Source organism: Telmatherina bonti (assembly GCF_933228915.1).
Source record: "Telmatherina bonti genome assembly, chromosome: 22".
In the NCBI taxonomy this organism is placed as follows: Eukaryota; Metazoa; Chordata; class Actinopteri; order Atheriniformes; family Telmatherinidae; genus Telmatherina; species Telmatherina bonti.
This window is the reverse complement of record NC_136631.1, coordinates 11,086,747-11,105,290: the sequence shown is the minus strand read 5'-3', so window position 1 is coordinate 11,105,290 and position 18,544 is coordinate 11,086,747. Positions and strand designations below refer to the sequence as shown.

The following is an 18,544-nucleotide window of genomic DNA, read 5'->3' as shown; positions in this document are numbered from 1 at the left end:
ATGCAATAACTCAACTGGTGTGAGAACGCAAAGTTTCCACATACAGATGAAGAACAAGTCGCAATCAAGAGCAGATTCAGTTCTGTAGCTGGTCTTCAAAACATCTGCGCAAAAGACACCTGCACATTAAAACACCCTGACCAGATCAATTCTCGCACTTCAACTGCATCAACGTCAGTCCAAGAATGTCAGGCTCTTTTGGCGATGACTCATGGCTCACCGATTCTAAAACCTTTTATAACAGCGACTTATTACAAACTATGTTCATTTCCATGCATTCATTACTTGGTTGAGTGTCCTTTTGCATGCATTACTGCATCAATGCGGTGTGGCAATGGAAGCGATCAGCGTGTGGCACTGCTCAGGTCCAATGGAAGCCCAGGTTGCTTTGATTGCAGCCTTCAGGTCATCTACATATTTGGGTCTGGTGTCTCATCTTCCTCTTGACACAGATTCTCTATGGGGTTCAGATCAGGTGAGTTGTTGGCCAATCAAGCACAATAACACCATGGTCACTGAAGCAGCTTTTGGTACCTTTGGCAGTGTAGGCAGGTGCCAAGTCCTGCTGGAAGATGAAATTGGTATCTACATAAAGCTTGTCAGCAGAAGGAAGCATGAAGTACTCTAAAATTTCCTGTTGGATGGCTGAATTTTAACACGTCTGACATGGCTCAAACATGTCAGATGACATGGCTACCCAAATTATCACTGACTGTGGAAACTTCACACTGGACTTCCAGCAACATGGATTCTGTGCCTCTCTACTCTTCCTCCAGACTCTGGGACCTTGATTTCCAACGAAATGCAAAATTTGCTTTCATCTGAGAAACAGTCCAATCTTTTTTCTCCTTAGCCCAGGTGAGACGCTTCTGTCGTTGTCTCTGGTTCAGGAGTGGCTTGACACAACGAATGTGACATTTGTAGCCCATGTCTAGGATTCATCTGTGTGTAGTGGCTCTTGATGCGCTGAGTCCAGCTTCAGTCCACTCCTTGTGAAGCTCCCCAAATTCTTGAATGGATGTTGCTTGACAATGCTCTCAAGGCTGCGGTTCTGCCTTTTGCTGGTGCACCTTTTCCTTCCACTCAGCATCTTCTGGACATTTGTCAAGTCAGCAGTCTTCCCCATGATTGTGTAACCCTCTGACCCAGACTGAGAGACCATTTAAAGGTTTAGGATACCTTTGCAGGTATTTTTAGTTAATTAGTTGATTAGGGTGTGACACCATGACTTTCTAAGATTGAAGTTTTTCACAATATTCTAATTTTCTGAGACACTGCATTTTGGGTTTTCATTATCTATAAGCCACAATCATCAAAATTTCAAGGATTGAATATTTGAAATGTTTCACTCTATGTGTAATGAATCTATAAAATTTATAGGTTTCACATTCTGAAATGAGTGACAAAAAATATTGAACTTTTTCATAATATTTTAATTTTCTGAGATGTACCTGTATGTGTGTTCTTGGACAATGAAATTCAGTTGCCTCAAACTGAAAAGACTGATAGCTGTATCTAACTTTGCACAGTTAAAAGAAAGACTGAAAACAGACAGAAGAAAGACAGATTGAGGAAAAGGCCAGTGGTTTATTTTCTCTCCTAATTAAGCAAATAACCATTTCATTCAAAATGGCAAATCAATATTTTAATAATTAACATATGTAACAATGAGCCATGAGTCAGATTATGGAGCTATATTGCTTTGGGGATGGGCCAGTTGTTCATGTGTTTACAAAGTCCGAACAACTTTTACGTGCTTTGTTGACTGTTGCTGTTACTAAATGAAAGACAGAAGAGTTGTGGATGAACTTCTCTTTTGGCAAGAAGGTTTAGTTTTTGTAACTCCAGTCACGTTGTTTGGTTTAATTTCAGCTCAGATTCTCGTCCTCCTTTAAAAACGGCTGATAATGTTCTTCTCCTTCAGTTTGCAGCCTGGCTAGAAGAGATAATTCCTCATCTTTATACCTATTCCCATCCAAAGATTTTCCAAGTTGGTCATGGTTGTAGCTACAGTATGTAAATCCTCTACCTGCCTTTTATGCTTCATCCTGAGAAATTATTTGAAGAACCTCTCTACCTTATACCTTTTTTAATGTTGTAAATCCCTTCTCTGACATTTTTCCTGAGTCATCTGAAAAGTGGTTGATGATCCAGTTCTCTAGTCAAAAGCCTGGTACCCAAATTCTGAACGAGAGAATTATTTTCTTCTTCCTTAAATATCTTTCCTCTTAGGTAGATTAAATTAATTATTTGCATTAAATAAGATTTTTCTATGAAAAGTGAAAGCACCCAACATTTTCTTCACCATTAATAATGATTCACCTGCAGTTGGAAGGAGTGAAATCGGTTTAATCAATCATTCTTGGGCAATCTGATGGTTCATGAAGACAGTAACTTTTACAAGCAGAAGAAGTTGGGAAGTTTAAAAGTAAATAAAAATAGAATGTGATGATTATTGAAACCTTATATTTCAATGCAAACAGCACAAACAACACAAAAAATAATGACCTACATTTAGAACTCAGGATTAGTAGCTCGGCTGTCCGAGAGGGACTCAGAGTAGAGTCACTTCTGCAGAAGAGCCACATGGCTCGGGCATCTGGCTAGGATCCCTTCGGGGAATCTCCCTGGTGAGATATTCTGGGCATATCCCACTGGGAGGAGACCCCTGGGAACACCAGGTGTCAGTAGAGTGACTGCATCTCTTTGTTGGCCTAGTATCCCACTGGACAAGCTGGTGGACATCGCTCGGGGGAGGCAAGTCCAGACTTCTCTGCTTAAGCAACTGCCCACTCAACCCGACAAATAAGCGACAAGAAAATTAATGCATGGAATTAAGGCTGAGCTGTTCTGGACTTTTTTTTTAAGTCTAATTGAATTTTATGCTTAAAGAAGCAGAAAATAAGGACATTTTCCCAGAGATTTTCTCAGAGGCACCCGTTAAACATTGCAAATTAATGTGGCATCCCACCTTAACCGTGATGCATCCCACCTGTACTGTGATGTTTCTCTTACCTGAATGAGTAGTCTGATGTTGATCTTTATGTTATTTCTAACTTTTATCCCCTTTCTCACTTTGTTTTCTTTAACTCCCTTGATAATGTCCTCTCGGGTTACTCTAACGAATTAGCCACAATGCGCGTTCAAAATAGCCACTGTTTTGATAGCCAGTTGCTGAATATGGTGTGGTGCATAAAGGGACGCAGCGTCCCAGATAAAAAAAAAGTTGTAAAAATGCAATCCCTCTGCCTCAGGACACTGCTGGGCAATGAAGGCTCCAGGAATGTGCATAATTAATGGAACTGTGGCATTTCAGCAGGTCATAAATACATATTTTTAAAAGGTCAGAAATACATAGTGCTACTTTAATTTCTCTGTCCCAGTTTTATTGAAATGTATTATTAGGATCTTTCCATCAATTTTCTCCCCATTTTCTAAAGTTGAATCGCTAAACTAAAGCATTGTGCTCCCTTTGACACACTCCAGTTCCTCCTGGGGGACCTTGAAGAGTTCTCAGGCCAGAAGGTTTGTTCTAGCTATTTGTTGATATAATTCCCCTGAAGTCTCTTACCAATTGCACTGCCTCACACACCAGCTAAGGCTCTTTTCCCACCAGCGATGCAACTTGCTGGTGGGGAATCCAGCACCTAACACTGAAGCCAGTCTAAGGTGCCGGTAGTCACACATCCAGATCCCCCACCTTCATCTGTCACTTGCTAACTGTGTACCAAAATTCAAATGCCTCTCAGGAGGTGGTTACCCCAAGTTTACTTAGCATCAATGTTTACATGAACACATTTAAAAAAAAAAAAAAAAAACCTTCGTTTTAACATTTGATATGTTGTTAAACTGGTTTCAGTTCATCAAAGCGATTCCATAAATAAGTTGTAAAACACTGCATTTTCTTTCTATTTACATATCTCACAGTGTCCCAACTTTTTCTGAGTAAAGAAAAAGCTAAACTTATTGCAAAACTTTCTAATGATATGGAGACATTTCTGTAAGTTGGTGGGAGGTTTGTTTGTGCTCTGACTACATGATGAAAAGTTATGACTTGATAGATGTTGACTGATTGGCTATGAACACCTGCTGCATAACAAGACAGCTGGTGTTACTTTAGCAGACACATTTAATAGGCTGACCATGACAGATGCAGAAACACATTTGCTCAATTTTTATCAAGATAACTGCAAAGAAGAATACTGCATCAAAACATGATTTTAAACCTTTGAAAATGTTGCTAGTCGCTTAGGAAAAAAAAGAAAAAAACCTAAGATATGTTTGTTATGCAGCAAATCATTTGATCAAAATGTATAAAATGTTTTAAATTAACAAAAATCCCTAGAACAAAATGCTCAAAAACCTCAAAATGGCATTTTAGCTCGACAAATTTGCAATGTTACAAATGTCACTGGTCTAATTTTATTGTCTTTCACATTGGCATTGTTGTTAGTCAGTATATCCACCAGAGGGCAGTGCAGAGTTCTGAGTTCACTGCTAAGTTCTGTCATCAGTTTCTGACAAAAGCAAACATGGCGTCCATGGAGGAGACCATGGCTGTCAGGATGTACGCACTATTCCCTGACCCCTCATTTACTATATGGGACTCCACTAGATAGCCCATTAGTGTGCTCATTTGTTGGCCATTCAGGCACAAAGCTGGCTATTTTCTCATGGTCACAGATCATGTGACTACTGTGTCAACACGGCAACCGTCAATATTATCCATCCATCCATTTTCTGCCGCCTATCCGGGGTCGGGTCGAGGGGGGCAGCAGCCTAAGCAGGGAAGCCCAGACTTCCCTCTCCCCAGCCACATTTGCCAACTCTGCCAGGGGAATCCCAAGGTGTTCCCAGGCCAGTTGAGAGATATAACCCCTCCAGCATGTCCTTGGTCTCCCCCAAGGTCTCCTCCCGAATGGACGTGACCTCACCAGGGAGACATCCAGAAAGCATCCTGACCAGATGCCTGAGCCATCTCAATTGGCTTCTCTCAATGCGGAGGAGCAGCGGCTCTACTCTAAGCCCCTCTAAGGGAGAGCCCAGCCACCCTGTGAAGGAAACTCATTCCAGCCGCATGTAGATCTTGTTCTTTTGGTCATGACTCACAGCTCATGACCATAGGTGAGGGTAGAAACATAGCTCGACTGGTAAATTGAGAGCTTCGCCTTCTGGCTCAGCTCGTTATTTACCACAATGGACCAGCGTAGAGTCCTCATTACTGCAGATGCCACACATCTCACGTTCCATCCTTCCCTCACTTGTGAAAAAGCCCCTGAGATATTTAAAGTCCCCCTCGTGGGGCGTGACCTCACTCCTTACCTGGAGAGGGCAATCCACCCTATTCCAGCTGAGGACCATGGTCTCAGATTTGGAGGTGTTGATTCCCATCCTAGCCGCTTCACACTCAGCTGCGAATTGCTCTAGCGAGAGCTGGAGATCATGGCCAGATGAAGCCAACAGGACCACGTCATCTGCAAAAATCAGAGACCTAATCCTGACGTCACCAAACCAGATTCCCTCAACACCTTGGCTGCACCTAGAAATTTAGTCCATAAAAGTTATGAACAAAATTGATGATAAAGGGCAGCCTTGGCGGAGTCCAATCCTCACTGGAAACGAATCTGACTTACTGCCAGCAATGCGGACCAAGTTCTGACACCTGCCATACAGGGACCGGACAGCTTGTATAAGGGGGTCCGGTATCCCTTACTTCTGGAGTACCCCCAACAGGAGTCCCTGGGAGACACGGTTGAACGCCTTCTCCAAGTCCACAAAGCACGTTCAAACTGGTTGGGCAAACTCCCATGCCTCCTCCAGGACCCCAAAAAGGGTCTAGAGCTGCACTGCTCCTCCTCAATCCAAGATTAGACTATCCCTGTAGTTGGAGCACACCCTCTGGTCCCCCTTCTTAAAAAGGAGGACCACCACCCCAATTTGCCAGTCCAGAGGCTCTGTCCCTGATGTCCACGCGATGCTGCACAGGCGTATCAGCCAGCACACCCCCACAGCATCTAAAGCCTTAAGGAACTCCAGGTGGATCTCACCCACCACCGGGGCCTTGCCACCAAGGAGCTTTTTAACCACCTCAGCGACTTGAGCCCCAAAGATGGGAGAGTCCACCCCTGAGTCCCCCAGCTCTGCTTCCTCACGGAAGACATGTTGGTAGAATATAGGAGGTCTTAGAAGTATTTCTTTTACCATCTCACAACGTCCCGAGTTGAGGTCAGCAGCTCCCCATCTCCTCTGTACACAGTGTTGACGGAGCACTGCTTCCCCTTCCTGAGTCGCCAGATGGTGGATGAGAATTGTCTCAAAGCCGTCCGAAAGTCATTCATCATAGCCTCACCGAACCCCTTCCATGCTCCACTTTTTGCCTTGGCGACAGCCGAAGCCCAATGCCACTTTGCCTGTCAGTACCCATCAGCTGCCTCCAAAGTCCCACAGTCCAAAAAGCCCTGATAGGACTCCTTCAGCTGACCCACTGCTATCTCATCAAGCATCATAACAAATCCAATCCAAACTCGTATGAAAATATTTCATGGTCTTATTTTGTATTTTATTCTTTTTTGAATGTCTATTAATCAACTAAAGATATAAAATGAATGATAAACGGTCCTTTTGAGTGAAGATTTAATGACTTGTGCAGCAAGTGTGGTTAAAAAACAAAACTAGAAGCCAGTAAACTCAGATGAAAGTGTTGAAATCTTATTAAATCAGTGGAGATGGACAAAACCAGATGCTAGCCTACTTCTTACTTGTGTCTTTGACCCTCACAACTGTAATCTGCAAGTACTAACATTATGTGACCCATGCTAAACAATTACTTAAAGAGTTAAACAATAACTGGTTTAAAGAAGTTGACGCTTTCAGTGTAGAAATCTGAACTAGTGAATTTGTGATTTGGAAAAGACTCCTGTGAGAGTTTGCAGTGACAGCAAAATGGCTGATTACGCATCTGGTTGCTTTTTAGACAATAAAGCAGCAACTGTCAGCTTTGGATAATTGATAATTGATTCTGAATCAATTAAACCGGTGCAGATTTTTCCTGTAAAGATGCTTTTCACCTTTTATCATGGCTGACTTAGTTTAAATGAGTCAGAGTTCTTTTAAATGCTGCTAAAAACGCACTCTTTCCTATTCATTTATTTATCAAGACAACACATGACTTAACATGCACGAATCTTGGCTAATTCTTGACCTTTAGATCTATGTGGTGCCTGGTGCTCTTTTCACATTTAACACAGAGTGGCAGCTTTGACTCATTTAATACAGTATGTCATTTTGCATAAGCTTCTCTTCAATGATTTATTTATCCTTTGTTTGGTCTAATTTAAGGCTATTTGGAGTCATCAATACTGAAACGTTAATCAGGAAATGGCCATGTTTCAACTCGGCTCTGGAACTTCAGAGGATAAAACAATGAAACAATCATGGTGCCCGTTGTTAAAATATCAAACTGCTGTTGTGTGAAAGGTCAACATTGCACAACAAATCTGATAACTTCCAACACAATCAGAGATCAAATTTTAAAACAGAGCACAGCAACAAAAATAGAGCTGTTCATCATTTTAAAGTTATGCTAGAAAAGTGCCCAGAATATGCTTGAAATTCAGGAAGTAGAAAATGTGACTCCTTCACTTCATCAGCTATTATGATTAATTTTCTGGAGATCAATTAAATTTCTGGTATTAATGTAAAAATGATTTATGAGTCATATGTTTCAGTGGCTTTAAGTTTTTTGTAATTCACTTGTGCTGTCTTTTGGTTGATATATGCTTGTCTTTTTCCGCTTGTAGTTATAGCTTAAGTATTGTTGTTATGGTTGGTAAAATATCATCTTTTCTGTGGCTTTGTGCTCTTTGGAATACTACAGTGGAGACTTTTTACTTGATGCAAGTTGTCTCATATTTGTGCATTCATTTTGCCATCGACTTCAGCAGCTGAAACACAGAAAAGCTTGCAGTCAGTCACTATTTTCTAGTTTGTTTGGCTGTTTGAATCAATGTCCATTTTTAAAATCAACTTTCAAATCCAGGTTATGCCTAATTTTTCTCAAGCCTGATCATTTTAATGAAAAATTACTCAAAAAAAAAAAAAAACAAACTCGTCCTTTCACCTTGCTATCCCTCATATCAGTTTGTCCTTTCATAATTAGAACATGTTCGATCTGCAGGCATCTGCTCAAGTCACTATGCTAATTAATGCTAGTTTAGTTTGTTTCCCCTCAGACATAATTTGTTTTCCTCAACAGAGCCTTTAGACCATATTACAATGACTTTTTCTATCATACAGCTGTGTCTTCCATCCTCAGCGAGTCCAAAAGGTAATGGTAAAGTAATATGGCCTGTCCAGATTGTACAAAATTACTTTAAAAGTAAAACAAAGATAAATAAATTAGATGAAACTCCCTTATTCTGATAAGAACTTTCACATCAATTCACATTTACATTTCTTATTATTAGTAGCCTTGAAACTTAGTAAATAATCATGATCTTTTCTAAATACAAGGTTTAATTTGTGTTTGTAAATGAAGTTTTGGGTCCTTATAGTCCAACTTTGCAGCTATAACTTCAAATAAGTTGTGAATTTGTCAGAATGAGTGAGAGATTTCTGCAGAAAACCCAACACTTTGGGGTTGCTAACACCACCAACACATTGCTTATAGCTTAAGGTTCATATTTGTGCTCTGTTAGATTTTCCAAAAAAAATAAAAAAATCCAGCACAACAGTACCAAGTAGCATGAAAAAAAGTCTTCATAAAATATGTTTTTTTTCTGCATAAAAATAAAACACAATGTCTAAACAGAGACTAAATCCATTTGTGAACGACAAAACAAGGCTAAATGGTTTATGAATGGTCAAAAACTTAGATCATTGTTTGACATCCTCACATTTTCCGACCTCTCACCATCTGTGCCAACTTGAATGAACTCAGATTCAACCTTAGTCTTTGTATACAGACTTTATCATATTAGATCATACTATCATAATATTTATCATATAAATCCCAACTATCTCCTGAAATCCTTCCTGAAATATTTCCTAAAAAACAATCCTTTCAATGTGTAAATTCCTGTCCTGGAAAAGTGAACATTTTATACTGTCATTTCATTACAAAACCTTTTTAACATAAACAAAAATAACCAAATATAAACATGTAGTTGTGAGAGTTGGATTCCTTTAGTGTGCAATATAAGTCACTTTCAGTTTTTCCATGCAACTTTTCTACCAGCTTTTTGGTTCGGTGGTCACATACCTGGTGTAGAGCGCCAATAATCTTGCGGGTTTCTTGGTATATGGTCTCGGTGCTCCAGTGATCATTGATGTGCTTCAATGCTTCTGCAATTTGATTGTGTTCCCGGAGCCACAGCGTATGCAAAGTGATCAGGGGCAAACCTTCATTGACCCGGCTGTCACCAGCACTGAAACAGTCCACTCTCTCCCCCTGCTGATCCATGCGGCAAGCTGAAGGCGTCTTGGCTATGAAAGGAAGATAAGCTCTTCCATTTGGATCTTTGAATCGGTCGTTGACAGCAAGCTTCCCGTTGAGGCCAGAGAGGTCGCGAAGGAAGCTCTCTAGCTGTGGAGTGTGACCATACACAAGCGAAGCATCAATATAAGATGTGATGCCATTCAGCTGTTGTCTCTGCACGGCTTGTTGTATTCCAGACCCAAAACTGACATGACAGTCTGGTGTTGAGCGATGGAAAGGCATGCAGAGCGATTCTTCAGTCTGCGGGAAAGACAGTAATAATAAAAATATATTACTTTGAATCTCGAGTACAGTGCTTGCTAATAGAACTGGAAAGAAATAGTTTGTATTTATTAAGGAAGGTTCAACATTGAGGAGGACTCGGGATTACTTTTAGAAGGACAATTCCTTCACTGAACATCTATTGTTTCATAAGTATGAAAACAACCGTATGCCACGGCCTTTATGGAGTTCAACTAAAGTTCCACTCCTAGAGATTTTACTAGTCAGCTCTTCACAGTAACCATTAAAACACCAAATGCGGGAAAGTCTTGCAGAAGAATCGAGATTGTCTTTCATTTCGGGTTTAAAAAGACTTTAGCCCCCCCACCCCCCCCAAGTAAACCTCAGGTCAGTTCAACATCTTTTATTCTTAAAGAAATCCTTCAGGAGTTCTTTGTTCTCTGCTATAGGCGAATGCCCACATCATCACCAGCATCTTCTTTAAAGTAAATGTACACACACATTCTCATCATGTAGTCACCATGTGCTTTAATTATCATCTATAATTTTTTATCGTTAGTTAACTGGTAAAAGTAGTCTACTTTTATTCCATGTATTCAATCCAGTTTTTACATGTCGTCCTGACTTTATTCTTCTCAAATTTTAAAGAGAGTAATCTTTCCCCTTTGAAATATTTCCAAATAGGTATTGTGCCCCTCTTCTAATGTAGGGGGCGCTGCATTGCGCAATTAACTATCCATCATTCATATTTACAATTCATATCCATCTTCCATATCCAAGGACTACAGATTCCCTCAAGTGAATTAAAATTTAGAGGTATTAAGTACAGCGTTTTAATGCTTTTGGATATCTCTTCAGTTTTGAGTGAGTTTAGGGCTGTCCCAAAACATATGAAAGTGGTTTGCCTCTTTTATATAAACCTTTCTCCAGCAGCTCTGAGTCAAGCCCTGGCCTTTAACTTGTTAAGAGGGGGGTCCTAAAATATTGATTTCTTGCTTTGATTTTACAAACACAATTCTCAGTCCTCCTAATTTTTTCCATTCTTGTTCTACATCTCGAACACTTTTATTGAAACAGACATAAATGGCTAAAAAGAGTCGTGTGGTGCAGCTCTAATCAAGCACAACGCTGCAGAAGCTTCCTGGTTTGAACCTTGATTCGAGCCTTTCTGTGTTCAGTTTGCATGTTCTCTCTGTGTGCATGGCTGCTCTTGGGATGTTCCATCTTCTTCCCACAATGCTTTTATAAAATATAAAAAAAAATAAACAAGTATAGCTGCAATGATTGGCATTTCTAGATTCTCTGTAGGAGTGAGCGTGAGTGGTTGTTTGTTTGTGTTGGCCTTGCAATAGACTGTCTATAGAAAATGGAAGGGTGAATGCATAACTGTGGGATGCCTTGGTACAAAATGCTGGTAGCAATGTTAAACACGGCAAACCTCATGGTAAAACAGCTATCTGCCACAGAACTGCTGTCCTGGAAGGTAAAATGTCGTCATGGCATCCTCAAGTTAGGCTAAATAGTTCTCCCCAGTTTTATTTTAATTGAATATAACAGTGTTATTTTCTCCTCAATATAATTCAAGTACAGTGAATTCTAACAGTTTATATAGATATGCAGAAAAAACTGCTTTCAGCTTACCTTGATGGGAAAGCACGGATGCACATTTTCACACGTCTCGTGACAGTCTACATCCGTCCAAAACGCAGCTCTGCTGATGCTTTGAGGTGTAAAGGTTACGTCGTGATCAATGTACTGGCCCCACTCCACCAGCAGCTGAGAGTACTCATCATCTCTCCATTTACAGGAGCTCCTTATTATTTCCCTGCTGACCCTCCGAGGCTGTTGACAGAGATTTATTTTATTATGGATGACTTTTACAGTTGCGTTTGCTTTTATTAAATCATCACTGACTAAAATGAAGCCCAACCTAGTTCATTCTTTAATCCTTTGACTAATGTTATAAATAGATAAATAGCTGATGCTCTACAGAGGGGCTGTGCTTGTTCCAATTTCTGAAGCAAAAGAGAAGTTTGGCAACTAATTAAAATGAGTTATGCAACACACTGAGTATCTAAGATGTTACTTGCTCAACCTCATATAATAAAAAGTGGAATAGTGAGGATCAAAGATGGCTGATGATCTAAAACACTAAATTATCACTCTCATATGTGGAGGTAAACTACAGAATGCAGACAACTGATGCATATTTAATAAGCTCTTCCACTAACGGACCTCACTCTGTAATGAGTGCATAAATTAGGACAGAAAAAAAAATCCAAGTGAGAATCAGCGGAACAGTTTCATCTGCTGTTTGAAGGGAATAATGTTTATCCACATGACTGGAAACCGGCTCATTTTCAAGCTGAGGAAGTTGTGAATGTTTAAGCGCTGGCTGCAATATTCAAATGCAGCTGCTATCGGTGTCATCTCACGCACACATTTGCCTCTTCCTAAATAGCCGTGGACGTTATCTGCTCTAAAACAGGTTAGAAAATAAATGGAATGCTGCACCGACTTGCAGGCTGAGCTCGCTTCATGTCTGCTGTAATTTCTCCAGCTGAGACTTTTGTGCCCGTCGGACCGGCGTTCTGTAGATTACCGGGGGAAGTAGGAATCCATTATGGAGCCTTCCTCGGTTCCAACCTTTAGGTTCCCCCTCCTCATCTTCATATTCAGCTGGAAGCCATCTGACCAAGGCAGTGTTGGCTGCTCCCCAGCGAGGATTTTGCCTGGAAAAAAAAAAAGAATCATGTGTATCCAAAAATACCACGGAGCAAAACAGTACGCGCCCTCATTGGTCTTCCTTCCAAAAAGTCCCTAAAAGGTTTGCATATCATACAAAATGCACAGCTGTGCTATCTAATTGAAAGGACTTAGAGTGCGTGAGGTGTGTGTGTGTGTGGTGCCGAACATGTCTATTTGCAGTTAAGAATATATGAAAAGGCAGTTTATTTAAAGACAAAAAAAAAAAAAAAAAAGACAGTGACTAGTGTGTGCTCCAATCCACTGAAATCCTATTACATTGTCTGACTCACAGCTGACAGTTTATAAAGGAAAATATTGCAGAACCAGATGTAAGACCTCTGTGATCCACGCTTTCTGCTTCATTGTCAAAAGCTGGCGCAGGCTTCACAGAAAAGGAAACTCGTCATCTGACAAATGTTTCATACTTCCTGCTTCTCATCTGTGGATTTACTGATTCTCCTTTTAATGGTTTCTGAATGATCAGCTGGAGTTTGAACTGTTGGACGGATATGTCGCTTCATCGCTCTCTTCATTACTATTATTACCATTAGTATTGTTGTTTTACAAAGCAGTCAGTTGAAGCCATCGATGTGAAAGTATTCTCTCAAAAAGAGCTCTGTATGAAGGTATTTGCAGTAATTTGATTGCAAAATCTTTGAATTGACACACACTGGCTACTGTATCAGATCTATCTTGCCAGTAAAAGGCTGGACCCTCTTTTGCCTTCAGATCTGCTTTAATTCTTCCCAGCAAAGATTCAGTGACATGTCGGAAACAATCCTCTGAGATTTTACTCCACGCCAACATGACAGCATCACATAGTTGCTGCAGATTTACTGGCTGCACGTCCATGATGAGAATCTCCCATTACACCACATCCCAACGCTGCTCTGTTGCAGCATTTCTCAATCCTGGTCCTCCAGGACCCAACACCCTGCAAGTTTTACATGTTTTCCTACTCCAACAGATCTGATTCAGATGAATAGACCCCCTTATCAAGCAGGTATCAAAGTACAGAAATGTCTAAGACAGACTGTGGGTTCTGATGACTGGGATTAAGAAGAACTGCTCTATTGGACTGGGATCTGGTGACTAGAGGCCACTGGAGAGCTTTCACACATGATGCATTGTCCTGGTGGAAGCATCCATCAGAATATAGGCACACTGTGGTCATAAAGGGATGGAGATGGCCAGTAACAATACTCTGGGTAGCTGTGGCATTAAAAGGAACTGGTACTAAGGGGCCCAAAAATGTGCCAAAATAATAGTATTTTAAAAAAGGCCTGTTCCATAATCTCCTGAATCTGACTAAACCATCTAAATGATACAGCTGAAACAGAGACTCATCAGACCAGACAACATTTTTCCAACCTTCTCCTATCTAATTTTGGTGATTCTGTGTAAAACGGAGCCTCAATGTCATGTTATTGCCATCGGGAGTCTGGTGCGGTCTTCCGCTGCCATAGACCACCTGCTTCAAGGTTCAGAGATGGTATAATTCTGCATACCTGGAAACGGTGGTTATACTGCTGCTTTTCTATCACCTCCCGTCATTTTCAGCGAGTCAGTTCACTGGATCTTTTCTCTTTTTTTGGACTGTTATCTGTGAACCTCAGAGATGGCCATGTGGGAAAATCCCAGTCTGGCACAAACTACCGTGCTACATACAAACTCACCTAAATCCCCTGAGATACTGGTGTGATTGGCTACCTGATTAGCTATTTGTATTTCCACGTAGGCTAATTTAACAGGTCTATGCCTCCTGAATAAGATGACCTGTAAGCGTTTAAAGCCCTTTTCAGGCTTGTGATGTGGAACACAAACAGCTCAATGCATGGCTTCTACTGTGATTTACATCATTGATCCCTTGTTCTCATGTTTCTCATGTCACTGCATGCATTGGATTGTTGGATTCTTTTTAACTGTACATCAATAAAGATGTATACTACAATGATATTTTCTGACTATGATGTGATATTGCTGTTGCAGTTCCAAACAAACATCCTTATTCTGCACATTCAAGCAATGATGAATGAACTTTGACTGCATCTGCTTCTTCTAACATGTCTGCTGAATACCAAACTTTGCTACAAGCCTAATGCTGAATATGCCATCGTTGTGCTGCCGACCAGTCGGGTTGTGGACAAAGAGCAAAACTTTATTTGAAAGTTGTTTATACGTTTTTGACAATCAGTGTCTATAGTGATGTTCTTATGTATTTTTTGTGAAGGGAGCAAAACTAGTATGAGTTTCTCCATTTAGGCATAAACCCACGTTCTTTACATCAGTACTCCCTTACCGTTTTTCCTTGAATCCTTCACTAAGCCTATCTCAAATAAAATGGTCTAAAATTGCTCCTTAGCTCCTGTCACAGCCATTTACAGCATTCTTGACTGGAAACCGAGTCATTTTCAGGGATTTCCTGAAACAACCGTGAAATGCCTGAACCTGTACAAAAAAAAAAACAACAAAAAAAAAAACCAAATCACACTGCAGGACTGTTTGATGGAAATATTTTCAGCAACTGTTGTTGCAGCATGTTAATCTCACGTAAAGGCATGATATTTCTTCTTTGACATGGTTCAGTTTTAAAGCTTATCGTCCTCATCAGACCCTTGATGCAGCATATTGTAAGCATTTCACTAATGTAAGTGTTCAACTTTTTTTTTTTATTATTATTATCTCAAACACATATACAATACAAAACAAGGATGCACATTTGTGTAACATTAGACATTGTTTGAGAAGGAGCAGAAGAAAGCCCAAGGCTTATTTAAATACTACTCCTTTTTTACAGTATTTAATTTACACAGTTAAATGGCTATATACACAGATTACATTCTGAAAGTCATCAGCCAGATGGCAAAATATAAAGCAGCAAAATAGATCATGAATTTTCTTCTATTTTATATTTATCCAAAAACAATTTCTTGTACATTTTTTTTAAACTGAATAATGTTTTCACATAATTTTAAATCATCACTTAGTCCATTCCATAAAGGTACTCCATAAATGAAACACATCTGCTTTTTAGGGCGGTGCATGCATATTGTTTCTGTAACATTTAACATATACATACATGTATTAATAAACGGTAAATGGACTTGTACTTATACAGCACTTTTGCAGTCATGCAGACCACTCAAAGTGTTTTACACTACTCGTCACATTCACCCATTCACATCTACACTCATACAACACACTCATACCCTGATAGGCACATAGGGAGTGTCTTGAACAAGGACACCACTGCATGGAGTCAGGGGAAGCCTGGAATCGACCTCCCAACTAATAAAGTAATAAAGGAAATAATCAATAGAGAATCTATTTTCTCAGGTCTATAACAGCCAAATACACTACAGGAACTCTTTATTAAAGTTTATTTTAAAAGGAAAATGATAATTTGTATGTAAATCTTGAAACTATGAGCAACATTTTCTTTAAAAAATTGCTTTAGTTGTGAAATATGTTGGTGACAGTTTTACAGAATGCAACACATTTGATTATTTAAAGTAGGAAAGTATAGGTAAGCAACATTTTGGAGCTTGACAAATGAAGTAATGTGAACATTTTTGATGGCACCTGACACACATATGTAATGATTTGACTATGAGGACTTTTGTAGCCTTAAATGGTCGTTAGTTCCCTATTTTTGAGCCTCAAAATTGTGAAAGTGCTTTGCAGAGTAGACCATCTAAGCCATTTCCCTGACATGACAGTAATTTTCCTTACCGATTGTTGCAGACGCCTGATATGGTGCGGTATTTGCTGTGATGACTCTGCTCACAGACGTCTGCTTGTATTGCAGTGGGACACTGAGACAGCTCTGCAAGCAGCTCCACATCTTCCACTGACAACAGCTCTGGTCCAGTGACACAGTCATGTTAGGACAAAATTAAATCAATGAAATGTAATGTTGTGTTGTGTTTTATGACCATTTCAAATCCATAAAATAAAGGTTTCTTTTGTAAACATGTGTTTACACTGACGTCAGCCTGTTTTTAACATGGTTGGAATTGTAAAAGGCGACTTTACAAAGCCATGGCTGCATTTAATGAACGAAGGCAAACCCACCTGACGCTGTAACATTCATTTTACATTCCTGTTTTGCTCTGTTCTTGAGGACTTGCAGGGCTGTTTGAAAAACCTCTCCAGCTCGGGAAATCTCCTGGGTCTCTGGCTCAGCTGGAAAACGAAATGTAAACCCGTGCTTGGAGTGTGAGGATGTGCTTCGTCTGTGCAAAGACATGGAGATTAATTTAAAAAAAACCTTCTGGCTGCTTTTGTCCTGCTCTGAACAAGTTGGGATTTTAGCAAAATGATCAAATTGTTGTCACCCATTTTTTTTTTTTTTTTTTTTTTTGTTTATCCAGAAGTGACTTACCTCTGTCTGGAGCGTTGCAAGGCATTATCTACAATTTGAAGGCTTTCACGGTGAGATGAGATAAGCAATTCTCTGATGGATGAGGCTGGAAAATGGGAACACAATGTCATTAAAACATGAAAAAGCTGTTAAAATTACAGAAGTATTTTAAAAATATGTAGTGTCTTGAATCAACAGTGTAGTATTTATGTTTAATTTTACACTAAAATTGACAAGTTGATGACATTTTCATAATTTACCATCAAATATATAAAGTATAACCCCTGAGCAGAGACGGACAGCCCCTCTGGCATGTCAGCCATTTTCCAGGCGGATCAACGTCTTCAGTTTGTCTCACTAGTCCATGAAACTCAGTAAATCTGCAGCCCAACAAAAACTGGGTTGGCCTGAATAACTCATTTTTCCAAATGGTCTGCACAGAACCTTTTTTCCTGACCACCGGCCCATAAAACACATTGATCAGCCTACACTCTCAAAAATAGAGGTACAAGATAAGGACATTTCGGTACCTATAGGTACATTTTAAAGAAATGTTTTTTCAAAAGTACAATACTGGTGTTTAAGAGACCAGAAGCGCACCTTCAGAGTACGAAAAAGGGTTCAAAGTGACATAAAGTACAAATTTGTACCATTTTGACCATCAGGGTACCTGCAGCATTGAAAAATGTATCGTTAATGGCTGTAATGTTACAAACTAGAGCAGAGTTGAGTGATGACAGTAGTACTACTTAACAGTCATTTACTACACCAGACAATGAAGGTCAGATGCTGCAAACTAAGTGTATGGCTGGTCAGTATTTTGAGTTTTTGAAGATTATTTCTAGATTAAAGATAAGATAATATTGCTAAGTGGCATGGACCAGGCCTAATCCTGTGGAAAACATAAAAAACATAACTTGAAAAGGTGAGGTTGAACTTGATAAAGTACAAAAATACACCAGAACTGAAGGGTACAGAAATGTCTCTCAAAAGAGTACACCCCCAGCGACAAGCATTTGTACCTTTTTAGGTACAAGCTGGTACCTCTATTTTTGAGTGTGTGTTGATTCTGCTCTTCACTGACACCAGGATAAACCAATCAGATACTTGAAACCCATTTTTGGCTCTGTACCAGTGGAAGTAGCTACCTATCAGAACTGAGGAGTGGACATGCTGAGAAAATGTGCAATATTAAAAAGAATATGCTGCCAAATAGCCAAAACATGATTGACATGTTTGCTACAAAGCCCCCTCATCAGCTGCTATGGAGGATGATGATGGTGTTAGAAGACATGGTAAGCTGCACAGCTTGACTTAGGTTGTGTTTTGATGACGTGTTCCAGTAATTCCTGTTGTCCCGTCGCTCAGATCAAGTCTTTTCAGCGTTTTAAGTCAAGTCTTTATCAGGAAGTTGGAATTTCCGCCTCACCAACTCAGGAAAAATGGACGCCTCCAAATTAGAGCCAAATTGTGAGCATTTATTAAAATGGTGTGAAAGCTAGAAAATCACGCACACACAGTCGTAAAAATGTGTACCATGAAACCACCTGCTAATATTGATAATGATTAATAAATCACACGTATTGATTTGGTTTTTCACAACAATATAAATAATGATAAACAACGTTCATTGATAACAACTCGCTGTTGTTTACACCAGAAACTTAATGGATGCAGAAGAATTTTAATAGAGGTGCCGCCATCTTTAAATCTGG

General features: G+C 39.8%; 1 protein-coding gene across 1 annotated transcript in view; it reads right to left on the bottom strand.

Annotated features, from left to right (window-relative positions):
• Positions 1-16,875, bottom strand: part of tpo (thyroid peroxidase) — a gene marked incomplete at both ends in the record, with an annotated part of 36,458 nt that extends 19,583 nt beyond the window's left edge. The window contains 6 exons of the mRNA XM_079262350.1: positions 9,260-9,736; positions 11,360-11,560; positions 12,321-12,450; positions 16,199-16,328; positions 16,541-16,651; positions 16,851-16,875. Of these exons, the coding sequence (XP_079118476.1) occupies positions 9,260-9,736; positions 11,360-11,560; positions 12,321-12,450; positions 16,199-16,328; positions 16,541-16,651; positions 16,851-16,875 (1,074 nt within the window). The remainder of the gene's footprint in view (positions 1-9,259; positions 9,737-11,359; positions 11,561-12,320; positions 12,451-16,198; positions 16,329-16,540; positions 16,652-16,850) is intronic.
• Positions 16,876-18,544: the final 1,669 nt, after the last annotated feature.